Here is a 13,021-nt window from a genome sequence, read left to right on the forward strand (position 1 = left end):
CAAAGATGAAAGCACAAGGTTCACAAACACAATGAAGAATAAAATCCCCCTTTGTGTGAAGTGCGGCTTGCATACCTGACGGCCTCCGAATGAAGATCTCTGCCCAGCCCTGAGTGAGCATGGGGATGAACTCAGCCAGGCTGGGGTTGTCTCTGAGAGGCGGGGGGGCAGAGGGGGCCGCAGAGGAGGAGGAGGAGGAGGGGGGGGGGCCTAGACCATCCAGGGTGGAGACAGAGGGGGGGGAGAGCGGAGCAGCTAGCTCGCCCTCAGAGGGGGACACCAGAGGACTGAGGCTCTGAGCAGGACCGGCACGAAGAGCATGGCCCCCTGAAGAGAGGGAGGAGGGTCACCATCATCATCTTCGTCATCATCATCATCATCAGTCAGCTCTTCTCCCTTTATAAATTATTTTTAAATTGTTTGGACTTGGATTATTTTTAGATTTACATTGTTTATTTTATTATTATTTAAATTATTTTTAGATTTACATTTCTTTTTTTTTTTTTATTGTTTAGATTTTGTTATTTTTAGATTTGAATTATTTTATCTTTTTAAATCATAAATGTTGGTTATAAATGAGCGTCACTAATGGAATTATTACTCTAAGTGTTCTGTTTACACTCTGACTAAAGCTTGACATTATTAAAAGAAACGGGCAACAAAATCTATTTATGATTCCTTACGTAATCCAGTTCCACTTATATAATATCCATAGCTCACAATGTCAATATGTCAATAATGCATGGCAAATGAGAGATAAGAAAAGGCACTTTCCATCCACTGAAGAGTCAATATGGAATCATTGTAAATAATGCCGCTCATTGTCAGTTCCATGGCAGGTATCAGAGTGTTAGAGTGCGATGCAGTTTAAAATCAATGGCATAACGGAGGCAGGCGCAGTTTAAAGCATGTCTGCAGATCTGTGGAGGATAAAAGCTCCTATGATTGTTTCTAATTCGTCTGCTCTTCCAAAGAGGTTTCAAATTTTGATTTTAGAAAATAGCACTAACTGTGAATGGGTCATTTTGGCAGCAATATGCAAGAAAGCTTGTATAGTCATAGAAAATGACATTGGAATAGGAAATAGGAAATAAAGAGAGGAGGTGGTGCATTATGGGATGCTCTAAGTCCTGAAGCGTGTGTATTACCTGACATGGAGCGGACCCGTATGCGCGTGGCTCTGTTGTGCTGCTGACTCGACTGTGACTCCAGTTTGGCCGGAGCCTCTTTGGTGATTCGGGTGTGGAGGGATGGGTCTGACCTGCAGCACCAGGTGAGGAAATGCATTACAAAGCCGCTAACAAGAGTGAAACTCTACTGACGCTAACAGCTCTGTGAGGTTGTATTTAGGCCCAGCAAAGCTTCGAGCTAGATGCTAACGTCAGCATGCTAACACTCGGAAATGTAGATTTTAAGCAGATGTAATGTTTACTTATACACCATTTCATTAACTTAGATTAGCCTGTGGCATTAGCTGGTTAGTGCTACACAAACAGTATGGCTGAGGCTGATGGGAGTCTCATTAGTTTTACAGGCAGTTGATCATAAACAAAAGTGTGGGAAAATTAAAAAAATGTTGCCCTTTAAATAGCACTAGATGAAAAAGAAGGAAAGCACCTCAATCATTAGGATTTATCCTCAGGGGAACATGAATATCAGGTCCAAATTCTATATTTAAAAAATTGCTTAATTTTTCCTGTGTGTGTTTGAAAGTTCTTCACCTGGTCATCTCCCCTCCTCCTCCCAGCCGCTCGGCCATGTCCAGGCCCAGCAGCGCCTGCGCTCTGACCCCTCCGCTGGTTGTTATGGTCACCAGCTTGTTGCCCACCAGCCAGGTCATACTGCGACCCCCCGTTAAAAGGAACTCTGCAATGGGAGACCTAAGAGGACAAAAATGATACATTTCATGACTGCGACAGCCTCTTGTAATTCTTTTTTACAACACACAACCATTTTGAAAAGCCATACACACATACTGATTATAAAAGATGCATGCTGACCTTTTGGGCAGGGCGGAGAAGTTAGAAAAGACATATCGTGCCATCATGTCCAGACAGGTCTCAGTGAGCTCCAGGTGGACAGTCTTCAGACCCTCGTCAGCCGGAGTCACCGCGTTTTCATCAGCGGAGCCCAGAGAGCAGGTGGTAGTGGAGGTTTGCATCCTGCAGGAGAGACCCAGGGAAGGTTAGGAAACAGAAAGAAGTGCAGAGGAGGAAGAGGCAGGCGCTCAGGCTTCAGATATATTGAACATGTAGTCAGTGAACACAGAGAACATGCAGGACGTCACAAAATGGCACAAACAAACATTTTTCACATGCGACATAATCATTTATATGCACACATGCATCCACGTGTGTATATAAGGAAACGACCCAACATATAAATTACATTTTCACACAAACACACACTGGGACATGGTTTAAGAGGACTTATAAGATGTGTTTCAGCACCGTTTATTTCCCTAGCTGCAGTTAAGCTCTGTGTAGGAGGCAGAAGGGATATGCAGCAACCTGTTTGGATGGTAAGTAAGTCACAGGACTGCAGAGAAACCAGCAGGGAGTGTGTGAGTGAATGTGTTTTAATTATTATCGCCGCAGCAGCCAAGTCTAGTATAAGTGTTTACTGTGGCGTGAGCAGCAGCTCTTTGTATCCACAACAACCATTACTGCGGGCTCCACGGGCCAATCAGGTTAAAAGCACCTTTAGAGGTTTTAAAATCAGTCTCAATCAGGGTTTAAGAGATGCTTCAGTTCAAACGAAAGCAACATTGGCCTGCTGCTCAGAAGAAAATGCTCTCAATTCACAACTGAGCCCAACTGTGAAGTCTCTGTCTGTCTCTGCCGGGAGCGGACTGTTTCCATGCTGACAGACTCTTAAATAAAACCTAAATGTTAAACAAAGACACAAATATAAAAGGCAGGAAATAACTATGTATGTATAAGAGAACAGTGCAAGAGGAACATCTGTCCTTGGTGGATCTATAATGGTTAATCGTTTTAGCTCTCCTTGTTTTAGCCATGCAATCTGCAGTATAAATTGATTTCTGCTAAACAATATGAATTATGGTTGCGTTTCAATATGTTGTGATACTTTAAGGCAAGGCGATATATAACAAGTTTTCTGGACAACCTCATAGTATAAGGAGCACACTGTGATTAAACTACAATCTAAATAATTTGTGTTCTGCATTTTCCAAATTTCTTTTTTTTTTATTCAACATCTATTTCTCGTGCACTGAGCCACTTTATGCAATCATCTTCTACATTATTTAAAATCGATTCAGTATCACAGCTCATAATATCACTATTCTCAAGTGTATCATTATTTTCTAAAACCACTACTTTAAAGAATACACTACATATTCAATGAAATGGTTTATAAATGGAAATATATGCACACCGTAAAACACTGACCTAATCTGAGAGATTTAAGGATACAATGTCTGTTTTTGTTATACAGCTGCAGATTAATTAGTTCAAAAAATAAAATCTCTCCCTTGGACCAACTCCCAGTGTGTGAATAAACTACTTTTCCACAGATTTTGTACTTACCTTTCTGCTTCTGTCATGATTCATTTTTCAGTTCAATTTCTAGTACACACATTCTCAAAACAACATGACCATGAGATGCTCACGACTGAGCACTACTGCTTTGTAATATTTGAATATCTTTTTTTCACCCAATTCAAACTAAAGCTGAGTATAATGGCTTTTGTGAGAGTTTAATGCTTTGCTTTTTTACTGCAGACACAGTAAAACTCCCAGTATGGCTGCAAGTAAAGAATTACAAAAGAAAAAGATAATCATTTTCGATACGAGAGATTTATGAAAATCTGTAAAAAAGAAAAACGTGAAAAAACATGGTCATGTTGCCTCAAGTATGCGCAGGAAAAACGGGTTTAATCTAACTCAGGTGTTACAAGTCAAGACACCAACGCTGAGAAAAAGCAGATTTGCAGCTGTTGAGCAGTTGAAGCGGGTTAAATAGATCCACACTGCAGTTGTTTAGTTTGATAAAGTGCCATGTGTCACTGAAATTAAATTACATAGAGCACCATCAGACATTAAAGTACCGGGTCTTTGCTGCCATCTGTCTGGCAGGAGGAGAAGGACATGTTTAATAAAGGGGCACTGCAGCCACGTCTGACAACTGCAGTGTTAGATCACACATCTGTCAGTCAGCCAAGACGAGGTAAGCATTAAAGGGGTGAAGCTAAGTCAGGCGGAGGTGTGTGAGGTGATTTCAGTGTATGGTTTAAGCAGCACAGTGTATATATGTCAGGCAAGCAAACCGAGCTGTTGTGATGCTGTTGTCCTGGTCGCTGGGCGAGCAAGCAGAAGTGCCCCCCCGCCAGAGCAAAAGGGAGGCGGAGTTATTGGTGGATGTCAATCATAATAAGATCCCATCAGTTTGAAATCACATGCTTTGCAGCAGTCCCTCCTTCCATTCATTAGTTCTTAGGCCAATGAAAACCAGCCAGCAAAACAAAAAGTCAAATTAAAATTGGCTGAATATTAAAGCTAAATCTGTGTTAGAAAAAAACAGAAAACCATCAGATGTTTTCCGACATCTTCTGCAAACACTGCATGCAAAACCAAATCATAAGCCAAAAATGCAAAACAAACAGCATGTGTACGATCGCAGCCCAAACAAAAAGTCGACACACAAACCTTCCTCCAGCATGCACCACCCGCTCCAGGTGTCCCTGGCAACCAACCACCCAACGCCCCCCCAACGGACCCACATGACAATGACCCTACACCCCCCCCAATCATCCCATGGAGGAAGCAACAAGTGTTTGGGTGGCTGTTGTGTTATTCTGGGTTAGGTTACCCAGAAGGCTCTTCTCTAACCTGCGAACCGCATGTTCCGAGACACTGATGCTGCGGGAGCGGAAAGCGTCCATGGCCGAAAGGTCCCTCAGCTCTTTAACTGGAGAGCCGCTGCTATTGGCTACCGCCGCCGCCGCCTTCGCCACTTTCGCCGCCCGCATACTGAGCGGTGAGGATTACCCATGAAGCACGGCGAGAGGGAACAGACCAAGGGGCAGTGATATGGTGGTAGTGGGCAGTAAGGGGGTGTGTCATCGTGAGGGTGGTTTGGGAGCGTCCGGGGGGGGGGGTACGGTGCATTGAGGTGTATCAGGTAACAGGATTTGACACCACAGCAAAGGGCACACGACACGCAGGGGACACAATGTGGGGCCACAAAGGTCAAAGGTCACATGACACGGGAAGGACCAGGAGCAATGAAGGAGGGATCCAGGGTGACACGACCACCCCCCCAATACCACAACGCAGAACCCAACCGCAGGAGGCAGAGGAGGGGGGAGGGTCAAATGAAGAGTTGAAAGAAAACAAAACAAGGTGAAAATTAACAGCAGTGAACACAATGAACCAGATCACAGGAGAGCGGAGTTAGAAAAAGAAGAGTAAAATAAAAAAACATCAACTTAAAAAGGAAAAACAGACAAGCTACAGCAGAGGGTAAACAGCTTCTGCTACTCGGAAAAGGAAATACACACAGAAAGTTTTCAGGAGAGCAACAAAATAAACATTATTTCACAGAGCAGGTACATAATGAAGCCAAGGACTAGTACAGCAGAAGAAGAGCTGTAGGGATGGACTCAGCACAGGCCTGACGTTACAACTCAAGAAACACATGACACCCAACGGAAAATGAAATGCCGGGTTAAACCTGAGGGTTGGAGCACAGCATGCCTGGAGTAAACACTAATTCATCAACATAACGGTACTTTGATAGATGTATCAAGGCTTTTGGAAAACATGTAAGCTTTCCAATATATAAGGCATTTGTGAGAAGAGGATATATATTAAATATGAAATCTGAGATGCAGCCCTCCAACCCAACAGCAGGCAATAAGAAGCACAAGGAAGGATAACTGGATGAATGATAACAAATGTGGAACACTCAAAGAGGTATTAAATGGAAGATCAGTAGAAACTGATGTAAGTAGAAACACTATGTCATTATGAAAAGCTGATACGGGAAGGTTGCTTGATTGGAATGACAGCAAGCGTGTTAGAATTATTTTTATTTATTTTTTATAAACCTATAGGTGTGGGCCAACCAACAACGAGGGGCTAGGGCAAAAAAGATGTTTGCAAAACATGTGTAATTGCACGACAGAGGAGGAGAGGGGATTAATTAAAAAGCTACAATGAATCAATTGAAGCAAAAAATGAGGAAGAAAGGGAAAGCAGAGTTATAGATTTCTTCAGGGGAGTACAGTATAGTGTGGTCTCCAACTATATTGAGATATTTAGAGATTGTGCACTGTTGAAATATTGGTTAAAGCGGGACACTCCTGTTCATTCAGAGCCTTTTGGTCATAGGTCATTTTTACTAAAAATCTCTGTCCACACTGAAAATGTCGCCTCCATCCTCCTTCCATTTTTCGGCAGAACTCTGCATTACGGCCGTCACAACTAATACTTATTTGCAGTCCCCTCCCTCATACTGCGATCACCTGAGACTGTTTGTCATGATTTACTTTGGATGTTTTTAGCGCAAGTTATCGGGGCAATAAAGACACGGACAAACCGACACACACTCACGCTATGTACAGATTAGCATGGCGCCTTGCTGGGAAAAGCTTCCTTACACCTCTGTGTGAAAGTGTGTATTTCTCTTTGTGAACAGATACATGTAGTGTGGATATTGAGATGTAACAGCAGGGGAAAGAAAAAAAGATAGTTGTTCCCCCCACGCTACCGCTCTGTATCATCCTTATATAATACAGGTGGTGGACAAAGTAATAAACATCTGGACAATATAATGCAAACCAATACTACAAAGCACACACTAATACTACAGAGTTAAATACTATAACAGTGAAGAATCACAACCAATACAAATGTCCCTTCAACTGAAGGGCTTTTGCATTGGATGACATTGAATTATACAGGTGTTCATGTTATTTTGTCCATCCCCTGTATGTTATAATATGAGTGATTTTTCAACAAACTAATTGTGGAAGAAAAACAAAACACACATTTCAAAATGTCAAAAGCATAAACAAATTAACTTAAAACACCATGGCAACCTGAGCAGAGTCACTGCAGCCGTCACAACACAGTACCAGTCATGCTGAGTCCCCTGTTACCTTGGCAACCCCAACAATGGCAACATGGACCATGTGTGCTGGTTTCTATGTGAGCACTCGCAGCAGTGTGTGTATGTGTGCATATGCTTTACCTCTTGGGCCGCTCGTTGAGGCTGGTGCTTCGGGCACGAAACGCACTCTGCTCGTGACCGTCATCGAACGGCAGCAGGGCGTTGGAGCGCAGACCCTGGAGACACAGACAAAGGTGTAAGTGTAAAAGATAGAGAGATGCTAAACCAATGCAGCTTAAATAAGGGTCTGTTCAAAAGTTTGGGCCAAATAGTTGAGATTTTATGGGAGGTTACTGTATGTGCCAAGGCGGAGGGGCATTTTGGAGTCCCTGCTGCTTGTATCCTAAGCTAACTGCCTGCTAACAGTAGCTCCAAACACAACACACAGAATATAAACATTGTGATATAAACCTAGAAGAAAACAAATGAGCATATTCCCAGAAATATTGAACCATTCCTTTGATGTACAATCTCATCATGTCGACTAAAGTTTAAAAAAATTAGGAACTGAAGTATACGGGAAGTCCTTCCTTTAAAGGATTAGGTATGAGAGTTAGAAAGTAAAATGTTTTTTTCAAGCGTGAAATTATTTAATTTTCTGAATGCTTGTGCACAAGTAAGAGCACTTTATTGACATCAATTTGTATGTGTTTTTTTGTGTCTTTATATAAAATAATATGCACTTAAGTCAATAAAGTTAGGAAGATGAGTAAGCACACACCTTTGTGATGTACTGAACAAAGTCTTTGCGGAAGGGGAGTCTGCAGCGTATGAACCACATGGCGATCACATGGTGGGCCAGGGATACGATGTACTGGTTGAACCTGAGGAGAGTGGAAGAAACCAACTGGTCAGAGTGTGTCTGTGCCGCTTAAGAACACGTGTGTGTGTGTGTGTGTGTGTGTGTGTGTGTGTGTGTGTGTGTGTGTGTGTGTGTGTGTGTGTGTGTGTGTGTGTGTGTACTTACTTGGAAGGGTTAGTGTAGGGTAGAGAGATGGCAAACACGCTGACATACTGCTCAGCTACAAAGTTGGCGTACAGATGTGGGAGGCGCACCAGAGCTGTGAAACGGAACACAGAAATAACTCTTTATCTACAGAAAACTTTGATGTGACTAACTGGCCTTGAACATTCACCAATGGTAGAGAAACTTATGACAAAAGAAGTTGTGAGAAAAAAGCTTTTGGTGCTCACTGGAGAGGAACTCGAGCATAGGTGATGCCATGGCAACAGTGGCAGAGATGTGGGTGAGCTTGACGATAAGAGCGGGGAGGAGCTTGATCATGATGTCAGGCATCTCCACCGTGCACATTGTAAGCGCCACCACACACTGCTTGGCACAGCGGTAGATGAGGCCGGTCTCGAGGCACTGAACCAGTTCTCTCTGTAGGGGGGAAAGGAAATGAATAACAGTATGGAAATATCTGCTTGTGTGTGTGCGGGGCTGGTTAATGGGACGCTGTTGCCTAGATGTGGACTTTCTGGCAGTCATTAAACCCAACACACAAGCTTCAGAACATGCTAGAAACCTGTTGAGATGTCTTGATTATTCTCTACAGCCTATCATTTGTACCTGTCTTGCCTGCTCCAGGTAGTTATGGTAGGAGGTGATCGCTGTGAGAACAGGAACCACCGCCAGCTGAACGTCAGTGCGGGAAAACCCGTCTGGGGTCTTCTTCAAACGCTCCGATATCAGCCGGTCTGTCACCTACCAGAACACAGACGCAAGTTCATTCATATGTTTACACTTTACAGACTTGTTTTACGTGTGTCTTCTTTTTGCTCTACCATGCAGCAGAGTGTGGAGCACAGCTGGTCCAAGCTGCATGGGGATGTGAGCAGCAGCACTTTGTACTGCAGCGTCCACGGCAGCTTGTCCAGAACCAACTTCAGCACCTTCCAATCGGTCTCCTGCAACAGAAACCATGTCTTATTTTTCATAAAGGACAACTTTGAAAACAATGTAACCATCGGTTATGAGTGAGTCTATGCTCTTGGCAAAGTCCTTTGTTACAAAGAAGAATAAACACTATAGCGAAACCCACCTGCAAACTCTCCAAGAAATAGAGGATTGTAGAAATGAGTCCCTAATCCAGGAATTAGTAGAATCTTTGCAATTCAGGTTTAACGTTTACTTCTATGACATAAAAAACACCCGTAAATACCCCCTCGGAAATCTTGAAGTATTTAGCTGTCTTTAAAAAGGCAGAACACGGTGCTACATGAGTACCTAGGTTACCGGGGACCTTAAAAGGTGATCACACCAAACAGCAATCTGCATTCAGTTTATGAAGCAATGCAACCGTTTCTTAGTTGATTTACAGCCTAATGTTAGCTTTTTACTTCTGGCTATTGCATCTATACTTCAAAGAACATAGAAGTGGTGTTCATTTGCAAAGATTATCATTCTGAATAAGAATGATAGACACTTTATAATCCAAATGTTTTTTTGTATGTTTAAGAAATACCAGTGCGTGCTAGCTTCTGGGTAGGACTACAACAATAGCTCATCCCTGCACCAAGACTGCATTGGGAGAGTTTGCTACAATAATTCTCTGTGTACCATCTTCAGGCCCTGCAGGAGGACATTGAAGGCCGGTGCGTAGGGCAGGTAGGCCGAGCGGATGGAGGCTGTTGAAGCTGAAGGAGCAGTGGGGGGGGCAGGGCTGCCAGCTGGAGGAGATGTTGAACCTGCAGGCTTCTTCTCACTGACACGCTTCTCTGGCTCCCTGAAACCACCATTTAAAATCCTGTCAATACAGGATTTAGTTGACTGGATTATTATGAGAAAAACAGAAGCAGATATGAGCCGTGTGCGTCCTCACCCTGTGTCACAGTAGCAGTAAGGGCTAAACCTCAGGACCCCGTCTTTGTTGGGGACACCAAGGCGGTGAAGAGAGTCCACTCGCATCATCAGGAAGAAGTCAAACACCTGGAGGAGAGAAGGAAGTTCAAATGATAAGTCAACATGCATGTTTGTTTCAAAGGGAGTAAAACAGGCACAAGATGAACCCCCTTACCTGCAGTCTGATGCTGCAAGCGATAGCTGAGCAGTATTTGTTCTTGTAGTGGAGCTGCAGGTGGCTGATTAGCAGCTCATACACACGACTGGCGTGACTGGCTGGTAGGCTGTAGAGCTTGCTCTACCAGGAGAGAACAACATGGTTATTTACCACATTCACTAAATTGAATTATTTTTTCAACCACAACACAGGAGAAAATATTTTGGGCAAAACATTTTTTATCACTTGATACAAACTTGATACTAATCAATAGTAAAGATATTTATTATGTGTTTTGTTTACTATCTAAAAAGAATTAATAGCATCAGCTTTTTATCAGGCAGGCTCCATTCATATTTGTAAACATGGCTCAAATCTGAAACTACGGCCGTATCTAATTTCTGGGATTTCCCCTCCTCGACTCCTGGGTCCTCCGGTAGTGACCCGGAAATGGATTTCAGCGCGCCATGTTGAAGGACATCTCATTTCTCTAAATGCACTTCGAGGACCGAGGATCGAGCGTCGAGGAGGCTCTCTGGAGGAGCTCTAACCGAGGAGACACTGATGGGTCCTCCACGGTCCTCCACGGCTCCTTCGTGGATGCGTTTCCGGCAACAGAGATGTTTCAAAGAGTCGTGACGCACGGCCGGACTGATCTCAGCCAATGACAGCTCTGCATGCATCCCCTGGATATAATTTTATTAACTGCTTTCATCGCGACGCGATGTTTACAGAGAGAACAGCTGGGAGGTCCGTGCAGAAAGCAGAGCAGTGTGAATATATCACTCAGTATAACAGGCCTACTCTCTTTATTTGCTTTAGTTTAGTAGATATCTACAAACAAAGAGTCAATATTTTTCTAAAACCATTTAGTGCTTCACATAATAAAATACACAACGGCTGTAGCCTGATTATGCTTTAGGAGCTGTAGGTGTGTGTGTTGTACAGTGCGTAGATGCAGCGGACAGACAGGTCTCAGTTGGTTTGGTGTCCTCTGCTTACTTTTAATACTTTTAACAACTTTTGGCCCGTAATTTATTTTCCTCATTGTAGCGACCAGAGAGGGGGGGGGGGGGGATATATCCAGTCTCTGATAGTGTTACGTTATTATGAGAGTGCTCTCATACTAGTTTGATTCTGAAATTGTATATGTTTATATGAATATATACATATATATGTGTGTGTGTGTGTATATGTCCGCATCTGTAGCCTGTTATTGTCTCATTATACCGCACTGTGAATGAATTAAAAGTAAATATATAAGTCGTCATGAACACATCTGTCCATGAGACAGAGTGCTGCTGTGCCTCCTGTCATCATTAATGGACGTCTATTTAAAATGAGCACTCAGAGTAGAGGAGTTCTCATTTCTCTAAGCGCCTGCTGCTTCCCCTCCTCTCTCCTCGGCTCCTCCGCTCGCATCTCCTGTGGGAGGGACTAAGTCTCGAGGATAGGAGACGAGGAGGGGAAATCCCAGAAATGAGATACGGCCTACATGTTTTTGTAATTTCCGGACAATTTAAGAGGTTTGTTAACAAAACGTTGCCTTTCTAAAATAACTTGAACCCCATGTTTTGTGAATGCAGCCCTTATATGTGTACCTGCAGGATTTCCAGCAGGCCCAGTATAGCCGTCCTAACGTCCTCCATAGGAGACTCTCCTGTGGGGTCTCTCTCAGTGACCTCCAGGGGCCCTGAACTCACCAGAGAGCGGCTGGCCACCTGCACAGAGAGAAAACACTGAAAAGACCTCATCGTAGCTGGAAGGAACTGAATTACCATAGCAGTGAGAGAGTGAGAGAGTGAAGAGTGAGTGAGTGAAGAGTGAGTGAGTGAAGAGTGAGTGAGTGAAGAGTGAGTGAGTGAGTGAGTGAGTGAGTGAGTGAGTGAGTGAGTGAGTGAGTGAGTGAGTGAGTGAGTGAGCTAGTGAGTGAGTGAGTGAGTGAGTGAGTGTGTGTACCTTCTCAATGATGTCCAGCAGGCTGCTGAAGTGGTGTGTGTTGCAGCCCTCTGCCAGGTCCACCAGCAGCTGGGTGGCCTGTTTTCGGACGGCAAGGTCCCGGTCTTCAGCTATGCCACTGAGCTGGGGGATCACTACCATCTCAATCAACTCGTCCTGGAACAAGGCAATAAAGTAAGAGAGTGAGAGGTATTGAGAGATATTGTTGAATATTCACACATGAGTAAACAATGGCAAAACAGAAATACAGTAAGAATTAAAGCACCACTGCACTTGATAGTTTATTTCAAATGTGTGTGTGCAGGTTTGTGTGTGTGTGCAGACCTCGTAAAGCTGTCGGTTGGTACTGAGAACGAAGGACAGGATATGAAGTACTTTGATCCTTATCAAGCTGCGAGTCTCGTTTCTTTCAGGGAGACAGAAACATGACAAACAAAATATTGTTCAGCAGAGATTAGATGAGAAAGGGATCAAGGTGGTGATAGCAGAGGGATACAATTGTTTATAGTTGTCATTAAACACACTGCATTATTTGGCTGTTATAGTATGACATCAATAGAATATTAAAAAGACCAGAGAATTTTGATATAGACTAAGAGTTAAACATCGAAATACAATTAGGCAATAAGAGATAAAAACTATTCCATATAGCTAAATATTGCCTCCGAGTCGATAATGTCATCCCCATTTGTCTTACCTGAAGAATTTCTCCATGAGGCGGTGAAGGCTCTGAATCCAGCCGTCCTTGGCTGGTTGAATAGACTGGGCTCTGTACGAGATGAGGGTCAGCACTGATGCATCCTGTCACATACAATATTAAGATTAGAAATGCATCAGCAGTGTGTTAAATCAGGGGTTCCCAAAGTGGGGGTCGCGAGATGATTACAAAATAAAAATGGAAAATTTAAAAAAAAAAAATTATA

At 43.3% G+C, this 13,021-nt stretch overlaps 1 protein-coding gene across 4 annotated transcripts in view; it reads right to left on the minus strand.

The window, feature by feature from the left end:
• The window catches only part of tsc2 (TSC complex subunit 2), a 29,034-nt gene that overhangs the window by 7,064 nt on the left and 8,949 nt on the right, over window positions 1-13,021 (minus strand). For 2 of the 4 annotated variants that reach the window (XM_079688120.1, XM_079688121.1), the window contains exons 14-31: window positions 12,796-12,899; window positions 12,423-12,504; window positions 12,099-12,254; window positions 11,741-11,860; window positions 10,158-10,280; window positions 9,963-10,069; window positions 9,701-9,866; window positions 8,926-9,048; window positions 8,711-8,845; window positions 8,332-8,521; window positions 8,105-8,198; window positions 7,859-7,961; window positions 7,219-7,313; window positions 4,854-4,994; window positions 2,001-2,162; window positions 1,722-1,880; window positions 1,149-1,261; window positions 76-327 (exon numbers count right to left, since the gene is read on the minus strand). In XM_079688120.1, the coding sequence (XP_079544246.1) occupies window positions 76-327; window positions 1,149-1,261; window positions 1,722-1,880; window positions 2,001-2,162; window positions 4,854-4,994; window positions 7,219-7,313; window positions 7,859-7,961; window positions 8,105-8,198; window positions 8,332-8,521; window positions 8,711-8,845; window positions 8,926-9,048; window positions 9,701-9,866; window positions 9,963-10,069; window positions 10,158-10,280; window positions 11,741-11,860; window positions 12,099-12,254; window positions 12,423-12,504; window positions 12,796-12,899 (2,425 nt within the window). Of the gene's footprint in view, window positions 1-75; window positions 328-1,148; window positions 1,262-1,721; window positions 1,881-2,000; window positions 2,163-4,853; window positions 4,995-7,218; window positions 7,314-7,858; window positions 7,962-8,104; window positions 8,199-8,331; window positions 8,522-8,710; window positions 8,846-8,925; window positions 9,049-9,700; window positions 9,888-9,962; window positions 10,070-10,157; window positions 10,281-11,740; window positions 11,861-12,098; window positions 12,255-12,422; window positions 12,505-12,795; window positions 12,900-13,021 lie in introns of all 4 variants that reach the window. The other 2 variants (XM_079688119.1, XM_079688122.1) reach the window with 2 other exon arrangements.

This window comes from Notothenia rossii (genome assembly GCF_949606895.1).
Source record: "Notothenia rossii genome assembly, chromosome: 1".
Taxonomy (NCBI): domain Eukaryota; kingdom Metazoa; phylum Chordata; class Actinopteri; order Perciformes; family Nototheniidae; genus Notothenia; species Notothenia rossii.